The 9,725-nt window shown below is 54.3% G+C and overlaps 2 protein-coding genes across 2 annotated transcripts in view; both read right to left on the reverse strand.

Moving 5' to 3' along the window:
- LOC307093125 (uncharacterized protein) overlaps nucleotides 1-2,084 on the reverse strand; it is a 59,865-nt gene extending 57,781 nt beyond the window's left edge. Inside the window, exon 1 of the mRNA XM_079760893.1 lies at nucleotides 1,994-2,084. The gene's annotated coding sequence lies outside the window, so the exon portion shown is untranslated. The remainder of the gene's footprint in view (nucleotides 1-1,993) is intronic.
- A 1,881-nt stretch (nucleotides 2,085-3,965) lies between these two features.
- LOC307110559 (mucin-3A-like) lies at nucleotides 3,966-8,538 on the reverse strand (the record flags this gene model as incomplete). Its single annotated transcript, XM_079789679.1, has 10 exons — nucleotides 3,966-4,333; nucleotides 4,476-4,528; nucleotides 4,779-4,873; nucleotides 4,957-5,130; nucleotides 5,316-5,478; nucleotides 5,801-5,866; nucleotides 6,292-6,437; nucleotides 7,301-7,359; nucleotides 7,473-7,588; nucleotides 8,520-8,538. 10 exons carry the CDS (start codon nucleotides 8,536-8,538, stop codon nucleotides 4,292-4,294), a joined length of 933 nt encoding a protein of 310 aa, XP_079645805.1. The 3' UTR covers nucleotides 3,966-4,291.
- Between the last annotated feature and the right edge of the window lie 1,187 nt (nucleotides 8,539-9,725).

Here is a 9,725-nt window from a genome sequence, read left to right on the forward strand (position 1 = left end):
GCCGGGGTGACCCACCCAAGGAGGTCCTCTCCTGTCTAAAAGCCTCCTCTTGGCTTTAATGCTCCTGTCACCCAAAGATGTTCCCTCACCACTGAACTTACCCACCAAACTTCATGCTCACTCAGTACATGCTCCCTTGCCTTGCAGGCACCCTACACTCTGCTCGGTTCCCCTGCACAGCCACACATGTGTTTTTCCTACCTTCTCAGACTGGCATTCTTTCTCCTTACTGCTTACTTGTCCAAAACCTCATCAGTCCTCATTGTGAACTGGAGTACCCAGAGGAGGGTGCAGATTAGGAACAAATAAAACTACAAATGCCATAGGTGATCTCTGACCCAACCTCTGAACCCCTCCCTGAGGACCCAGAATACATTCAGAGGGTGGGGGTGTGCCAGAGGGGTGAAGTCCTCCAGTGTGGGGGTGGGGCAGCACAAACCTAGTGTTAAATGGCTAATGTCAAGTTAATTATTTGAGGTGTGGCCCCAGGTAGGTCATTCACCCTTTCTGAGCCTCAATTTCCTGTCTGTCTTCACTTCCTTACACAGTCTTCCTTGTGAGTGTCATAGGAACTACCTGCTCTGAAATGGCTTTGTAAGTAGCGGGGCCCTCTGTGAGTGGGGGCAGGTGGCCTCCAGGTACCATCAGACCTTCTGGAGTCCCCTTGGAATGGCCCTATTTGCCCGACCTCCCCACCCCTGACAGCTCTCTGCACTTATCATAGATGCGTTTTGACTCTTGCATGCTAACGGTTTCACCTGTGTCAACGCCTTAGGAACAGGAGCCTTTACTTCTGAGGGTGACTGTCTCTAATCATGGCTGGACACACAGAAGCTGTGCACTTGCTGACTGTTGGGCCCTTCATCATCATCATCATCATCATCACCACCACCACCATCATCCCTCTCCTCCGATAATCTAACCGAGGAGTGACCCAGAATCTGCTCAAGGAGTGGGGACAGCGAGGACCCTCCTAAGATCGGCGTCCTCCCCTCCCCTCCTATAGCTTCCTATTCTCTGTTTATTACCTTAAAGCTAATGTATCTGTATGAATGTATTTTTATAATGCCCCTAAACCCACACACTTCACACTCACAGCCCTCACTCCTCTCCCCTTAGCTCCTCCTGGCCTGGGCCACTGCCCCCCAGCATGTCTGGGTCGGGGAAAAGGAGGCATGTCCGGGCATGACAAGCTGAAGTGGACTCCAAGGGCCTACGTTCCCTCACGTTCCCTCCTGCAGAGACCCTGCCCACTCGCCATCCCTCTCCACACACCCTGCAGGTCCTTCAACTCAAGAGCTGCCTCTTCTACCTGGGGCCCTGGGCTCCATCCCCCATTGCCCCTGGCCCCAGTGTCTGCCCTGCCCACCCCTTCCCCAGAGCTCTTCCCGCCTCTGGGGAATCAAGAAACTCTGTTCTGCATGAGGGAACCCACTGGAAACCAGCTTGCAATCAGCCGCTTCCCAGACAAAGGGCCCTGACGAGATTCAACAAGGACTCAGAGCCTGCCTGCCCCTCAGCCCTTGATTCATGAGGGGCTTTCCCAGGGGCCCCTGTGGCTCTCCCCAAACAAGCAGGAAGCTGCCAGATGCCTGTGGACGCCTTCACTCCAGGGCGGGCGGCCTGTACAGCGAGTACCTCTGTGAGGCCAGAGCCCTGGCCCTCCGGGCAGAAGCAGCCCCCTGTTCAGGTAAAGAAAAAGTCCCTCTTCTCCCAGGGGAAGCCTGCAGAGCAGAGGGGTAGATTCCAGCCCCAACTTAGCCCCTGGGCCAGGGGCTCTGTGCTGGCCATCAACTGCACAACCACAGGCCACGCCCCTTCCTCTGCACTCTCAGGTCTCCAGGGTGACCGTGTTAGCATCCCAACAGTAGGATGAGGTCATGGTTGGTGCCCAGCCCTTTGGCAGCACCATCCCCTGCAACGGGAGAGGGAGGGGGAAGTAGGGAGGCCAGCACATGCCAAAGAGCTCCAGGCCAGGCTGGGTCTCACTCACCAGGTGTTGTGGCAATGGTGGGTGCCCAGAGCCAGAGAGCCAGTGGCAAGATCCAAATCACCAGCCCCTCCTAGAGAGCAGTGGCCCTGGCTGCAGGATCTTCCCCGTCAGGAGAGACCCAGAAATGAGCGCTTCCCAGGGAGGGGTCAGCTATAAAAAGAACCCTGGAGACCTTTGCCTTGGGGTGAGGTGCAGTAATGGGGCTGGGTGGGTGGTGACAAAGGGAAGCCTGTCAGTCCTCCTCCCCTCTAACTCCTGGAGAGCTGGCCACCCAGAGCCTGGGTCTTTCCAGGAAGCCAGTCACAGGTGGGGCAGGGCCAGAGGGAAGGACAGGAAGCCAGAGGTGTGATGTGTGACAGGGCCAAGAAATGCCAGGGAGAGGGTGACTATGGAGGTAGGGGTGACAAACCCTGGAGAGGACAGCCAGCAACAGGCCGGGCTGAGTGAAGGGCCCTCCACCCCAAGCCCCGAGAGGCCCCTCTTTCCTCCAGCCTTCCTTCCCCCATCATTTACCTCAAGCTGGCCCCTTTCAAAGAAGCACACACTTTCCCCACAGCCCATGACCACCAGACCTCTCCTGAGTGGGGCTCCATTCACACCTGAGGTTTCATGGTCCTGCTCTCCACCCCTGGCCACTGCCAATCCCTTGAGAGTCCTGGGAAAAGGGCCCAGGAACCTGCCCCAGACTCCCACCCAAAACAACCTCACACGGTCAGCCCCGGCCACCCTCAGCTCCAGTCTAGCAGGCCTAGTACTCTCGTGTGAGTGTGTTTGCCACCCAGGCTTGGGGAGGCCCAGCTTACCCATCGGCCCAAATGGCAGTGCACCCAGTCCAGACTGCCCACCTCTCTGACCCAGCCCTAAGCTCCTGATGTCAAGAAGGGAAGAGTACAGATAAAAACCCAACAGGCCCCCATGGAGAGGCTTCCCATGCCCCAAGACAATGGGCCTCCCAATCTCTATGTTCCCTATGAGGGACCCCTTCCTTCCTGGGAAAACTAGCTTTCCCAGGCTCTCCTACAACACCTCCTCCCGATGTCCCTGTTCACCAACCAAGCGGAGGCACCAGGAAGTGAGGAGAGACACAGAGCAACTTCTTTTGCAATAAATGTTATATTGTGTTCCAAGGGAGAATTGGAGAATTGCAGACTTCCTGTCCCCAAAAGAGACCTTCCTGCCCAGGAGGCTAGGGCTTCTGGCCTCAGAGGTTACTGCAGAGACAGGGGTGGAAGTAGGAACAGGGAGGGGAGGAAGAGGAGCTGGGAAGAGGGTAGAAGGCAGGTGAGGCAGTAAGAAGGGGAGGGAGAATGAGGGGAATGAGGAGGAGGGGGCTGAGGGAGCTTCTCCACCACTTCCCCTCACCCTTGAGGACCTGGGGGAACCCATGTCCCAACCTCCGCCCCCTCCCCCTCTCCCCTCCCCCCCCCCCCCCCCCCCCCCTGCATCTACAGGTATCCAGAGCCCTTAGAAAGGAGAGGAAGGGATGGAGCTTCAGAATGGGGAACGAGAGCCTGGGGAACACAGCTGGGGGGGTTCTAAGGTGACAAGGGCCTCTGTACCTGACTAGGGACAGGGGTGTTGGGAGAGGAAGGAAGATTTAGGACTGGGGCACTGAGGTGGAGAGTAAGGACTTAGGGCTGAGGGTACAAGGATGGGGAAGGGGAGAGTGAGTACAGATCAGGAGGAGATCAGGGCTGTGAGCTGGGATGAGGCGGGGAGTGGTTTAAGAAGTGGTTCCAGTGGGGGAGACAAATTAAAGAATGGGAGTAAGGGCTATGGCAGGAGTTCTCTAAGGAGGGAAGGAGGCTGGGTGGTTTGGGGGCTGGCTACAGGTGAAGGTGAGGAATAGGCAGAATGGAATGCTCGCAGGGAAATAAAGACTAAGGCCTGAGACCCAGCCAAGGATGAGGGGCCTGCGGATCTGAGAGAAGCCATCTAAGCATGAGGGCTGACACAGGAAGGGGTATTGGGATAGAAAACTGACTGAGCACTTCCGGTTTTCACAATAACTGTGCCGGTATCAGAACAAGTGGGCTATACGAATTCTACAGGTTTGGAGAAGTTAACAGATTTTCCCAAGGTCCGACAGGGGAAGAGCCTGGGTCTGAACTGGGACTCCAGATGGGTTTCACCCAAAGTGGGAGAAGGATGGAGGTCAGAGGACGGTCAGATTTTGCCCAAAGAAACCAGGACACGGAGCTGCATGAGACCTGGGCCATCTCTTGAACTGGACACAGCGCAGGTGGTGGGTGGTGCCTTCTTGCTGCCTGGGACAGTGTGGAGGGGATAATGCAGAGCTCACAGCCGGGACAAGGCCACCTCAGGTCTCTGGATGTGTACCTGCCAGAGTATGTGAGAGAGGGAATGAGAGCAGGGAGCCACCCTGCTCAGACTGGCTGGGAGGTTTCTGCCTCCTGGTCCTCGTTCAGCCGCCTGCCCTGTGGAGAGCTCCTTACCACCCACCCCCCCTTTGCCCCCTCACCTTCATATTGGTGTCCACAGTCTCCAAGGCCACGTGGAAGTTTTCCTCCTTGACTTGAGAGAGAAAAGCAGAAGGGAAAAGCACGTGGAGGGAAGGAAATGTGAGTTAGGCAGGGTTCCGGGGCTCCTGTGCCCCTGTGCCTGCCCTGCTAGAGTGGGCAGTGCGGGACATGGGCCTTCCGCAGGACGGACATGGGCAAGCAGGAGGTAAGCTCCCCAGCAGGAGGTATATGTCTGTCCTGGGCAAGGGAGTCTTTGGGTCCTGTCCAGCCCCTGCCCTGCTCCTCCAGGAGGCATGACTCACCTGTTCTGTCATCTTCGAAGCCCAAGTTTATAAAAGTCCCCACGGTGTTCTCATCACACATCTCGGACCATTTCCTGTCGTCGTCGGCCCAGGACCTGGTTCAGGGTACTCGCGGTCACGGTCAGGGCAGGGCTGAGACCCCTTTGCCACTCTCACCCGCAACCCCCAGAGAGCTCACCAGACTCCGCCTTGGCCGCGCCTCTTCCGGGAACGGGAGCGCACCACGAAGAGGCCCAGGGCCGCCAGCAGCAGCACCGCCACGGCCCCCGCTAGGCCCCCAACCAGTGCCTTCCAGGCGACAGACACCTCGCAGCGTGGGCCCGAGAACCAGTGCGTGTCCGTGGAGAAGCAGCTGGAGGAGGGAGCCACAGATCACAGACCCTGGCCACCTCCCTGGTGGTGTCCATTCGGCACCGGGACACCGCGGGTGCGAGCAGGTGGGCGGGGCCCCACCCTAAGGCGAATGGGGCAGGGGCGGGGCCTACTGGTAGACCCAGCGGGCTGTGGGCGGGACTCCGGCCAGGGCGCGGGCCTCACCGGCACGTGGGCCCGCTCCTCTCCAGAAGGCACTGGCCCTGGTTACAGTCGATGGCGCCGGGCACGCCTGATGTGCAGTTGGTGACGCAGCGGAGCCTGTTCGCCTCCACCAAGGGGAAGTACAAATGCTCATAACCCTGGGCAGCGGCTCGGCGGCAGATGGCTGGGGTGGGGACAGGGGGCAGACAGACAGAGACGTGATCCACTCTCCTCAGGGGCCTGGTTATGATGACTCTGAAAATCATTTTATTTCCAAGAGTGGGGTGTGGTGGGGTAGACCCTGGGATTAGATGAGGGGAGGGCAGGCCCCCAGGTTCCCCACCCTCTTCTCACCTTCTCTGCTGCCCCAGGAAGGGCAGTACTGCCCAGGCCACATCACTTGCCTCCCCCAAAAGGTCTCCCTCTCCCCCCCAGGGAATTCCAATGGGCAGAAGTCCCTGGGGGAGGGGTCATGGCCTGCTGGGGCCACTTTGGCCTTTCCTCACCTTTCACAGTTAGCTCCATCCTGGTGTTGTTGTTCACCTTGATGGAGTCAGGCTTAAAACACAGGGCTGGGGGACACAGGCACAAGGGGAATCAGGTAGGAGAGGTCAAGGATTCAGGGCCAGGGAAGCAGGGCAAACACAGGGAGGGCAGCAAGGGCTTTGTTGGTAAGGGGGGTGTATGGATGGGCTGCAAGGGAAGAATCCTTTGGCCTCCCTCATGTCTCAGGAATAATCAAGGGTCCTCAGCCACCCTGGAAACCTTAAGAACTGTCAAAGGGTCTCTTTCCGGCACCCAAGTTCTGGCAAGTTCCTTCTTAGCCCCATTCTTGACCCAGTTGGCTGTGGGCCTGTGTCCCTTCTCAAAACCTGCTGGAGGTACCACAGCATTGGCACCTGCGCCCAGGAGGCCCCTGTCTGAGCTGGAGCAGACTGGGATGGTGGTTGTGACCCTGACCCCTCCCTCCAGCCCAAGGCCCCCAGCCTCAACTCACTGTCATTCTGGCAGCTGTCCTGATCCTGGGTGACATTCTGGAGTTCCTCCTTCAGGACTGTCTTCACCTTCTCATACTCACTCTCCAGCTGGACACTGAAGGGCAACTCCAGCAGAACCAGGTAGTCCACCACGATGCTGCCATTCCTGATGGGATCAAGGGGGTCAGGGAATCTTAAAAGGTGTCCAGGCCTGCGGCACAACGACCCTTAGTAGGACACCTCTAGGACAAACCATGGGTGCACAGGTGTTGGGAGGAAGGGGAGCAGAGGCAATGGGTTGGGATTCCAGACAGCTCAAAAGGAACCGCCAGCATCCCTGAGGTGATCAGCCTGGGAAGGCAGGACAAGGAATGATTTCCATTCTCTTGCAATTGCCTCAAGCCATTACCAAACCAGGCCATCCTGGGCACTGTATCTCACTCATGCTGACCCACCCAGCAGACCAGGTGCCAACCAGAGAGAGACCAGCTACAGTCCAGATACTAGGCTTCCCACCAACCCTCAGGCACTACTCCCTACATGTCCCTTGCAATCCCCTCTTTCCAATGAACTTAAAATGTAGGTATGGCGCCCAGCCGCAGTGGCTCAGTGGTTGAGGTCATGGTTCGATTCCAGGTCAGGACACATGCCCGAGTTGCAGGCCCAATTCCCAGTGTGGGGTGTGCAGGAGGCAGCCAATCAATGACTTTCTCTTATCATTGATGATTCTATCTCTCCCTCTTTGAAAGAAAGAAATATATATATATATATATATATATATATATATATATATATATTTATTTATGAAGAAAAAAAAAAAGTAGGGATGGCATCCCTCTTACAGAGAAATTGCCCCAGAAAATTATCTCAAAAAAAAATCTGCCATGGAGTAATTCCCTTGCATACTCTGTTCATCCCTCTCTTTATGAAATCTGATGATTCCAAAAGCAAGTGAGGCTTTTCCAGCCTTTCTTCACAACACCTTACCCCACCTAGCACTACCTCCACAGCCCCAGAAGAGTCTCCTACCTCAAGGACAGGATCTCCACATTCTTGAACCCCTGCACGTTTTGGTAAACCTTCTGCATCTGAAATGCCAAGGGTCCCTGGGCTCACATTTGAACCACCAGACCTAAGATCACCAGGGGCCCAAGCTGAGCTCCAGGTGAGAACCCATAAGTCCCCTCCTATTTCTCCTCACCTGATGCTTGAAGGTGTTGCTGAAATCCATGTAGGCCTTGGAAGTGTTATCATTGAGTTCCGGGGAGAATTCCTGTTGGACAGACACCTCCATGCCCACTTCAGCGTCCACTGTCTCTGTACACAGCAAGCCCTTTTCTTGTCATTTGATCTTCCACTCCTGTCTGACATCACCACCCCAACCTAGAGGTTCCTCCCATGGCCCCTCTCCATGTTCCCTGAGGACTAACTGAATAGCAGGAGAGATAGAGGTACGAATTCTGAGATGAGTTGTCCTAAGATGGGAGAAAGAATGAAGTCAGAATGCACAGAAGTCAAGCCTGTGGTCTCTCCCTTGTCGGCCCCAATGGGAGGCAAAATAATGGTTCCCAAAGATGCCTATGTCCTAATGCCAAGAACCTGTAAATATGTTATGCTACATGGCAAGGAGGAACCAAAGTTACAGATGTAATTAAGGTTACTAATCAGCTCACCTTAATATGTAAAAATTAACACCAATTATCCAAGGCCCAATATAATCACAAAGTCCTTAATAGTGGAAGAGGGAGCAGGGAAGGTCAGAATCAGTCAGAGGAAGATGTGAGTAAGGAAAAAAGTCACAGATGTAGTGCTGCTGGCTTTGAATATGGAAAGAAAGGGCCTTGAGATAAGGAATGTGGAAGGCTCCAGAAGGTAGAAAGGGCAAAGAAATGGATTCTTTGAAAAGGAATGCAGCCCTGCTGGAGCCTTAATTTTAGCCCAGCAAGACCAAAGTTGGACTTCTAATCTACAGAATTATAAGATAAGAAATTTCTGTTGTTTCAGCCACAAGTTTGTGGTAGTTTGTTACAACAGCAATTAGAAACTAATATAGCTCTGAGCAGACAGGCTGGGAGGAGACCCTAGAAGGACTGTGGTCCCAGCTACTTCCTGAGGTGAGGGTAGAGAAGAAGCATGAGATGGATAAGGGAGGGCATGGGAGAGAAGGCAGGGATAAAGGGATTGGGCAAAACAGAATGGGTGCCTCCAGGTCAACCACAGAACTGAACCCAGGGAGAGTCAGTGGCACCTCCAAGGAGCAAGTACATAGGGTAGGACCCTGGTAACTCACCCACTTCAACCTGTTCCACAGCAAACTCACAGCGGATGCCATAGAAGGCACTGGGGCAGCGGCACTTGATGCCTTCCCATTGACCTCCATTCTGGCACTTGATCTCCTGGAGCTCACAGTGGTCCCCAGAGAACCCCGAGGGGCAGAGGCAGTGGCCCTGTATCCAGGTGCCACCATTGTCACAAGTGCCTGGGCAGCACAGGAAGAAAGGGAAGTTCAGGAAAGAGCTTGACATTGGTGACACGGGAATTTAGTAGGAGAATGGGCATGTCGAACCTGGAGTGGTGGTCAATTTAGACTGTGTGGTCATCTGAGTAGAGGTTGAAGTTGTCCTGGGTGACGTATAAGTGGTGGGAGTCTGAGTGGTGGCCACCGATGTCTCTAGAGTCCTGTTAGTGGTTAGGGTGGGGTCTGTCAACTTGCTTGATGTCATCATGGCAGTTGGATAGCTGCTACTTGGTTTCATGGTTGGTGGGTAGCTACTAAAATTGGACACACGTGACGTGGTGCTCATCCGGGTGTCGCTGGTGGGTCTTGGTGTGCTCGCCAAAATTGTGTTAATGGGGACAGTCCCAGGGCTGGTAGAACTAGCAGCATCAGTTATAATGCTGGTGGGGTCAGTTTCCTGAAGTGAAGTAGAAGTGTCCATATGTGTAGGAAATACAGTTGTCATACTAGGAGGGGTGGTGGCAAACTCAGTAGTAGAAGTAAACACTGATAATGGAATGGTGGGTATAGAAGTAACTTTATCATTAGGATCAATTTCTATGCATGGAGTAGTGGGAGAAGTAGGCACTATTGTAACTGATATAAATTCTGGACAAGGGGTAGTGGAGGAAATAGTAAAAGTGGTGGTTGTTTTAGTAGAAGAGGTTATAGGAGAAGGCATGGATGGAGAAGTTCTTGTAGTTAAAGATGAAGAAGTAGGAAAAGCAGTGACAGAAGAAGAACCTTTGTTTCCTATACTGAAGGAATGTGAGGAGATAGGAGAAAGGTTGGTAGTAGTAATGAGCACAGAATTTTCACTGGTGTAAGAGAGAGAAGGGGACATTGTTATAGTGGGAACTGAAGATGAGATGATGGTACTGAAGGAAGTGGTTATTGCATTTGTAGATGTACTCAATATAGGAGGAGATGATATGGTAGAAATACTTGAAGAATTAT

This window comes from Cnephaeus nilssonii (assembly GCF_951640355.1).
Source record: "Cnephaeus nilssonii genome assembly, chromosome: 2".
Lineage (NCBI taxonomy): Eukaryota > Metazoa > Chordata > Mammalia > Chiroptera > Vespertilionidae > Cnephaeus > Cnephaeus nilssonii.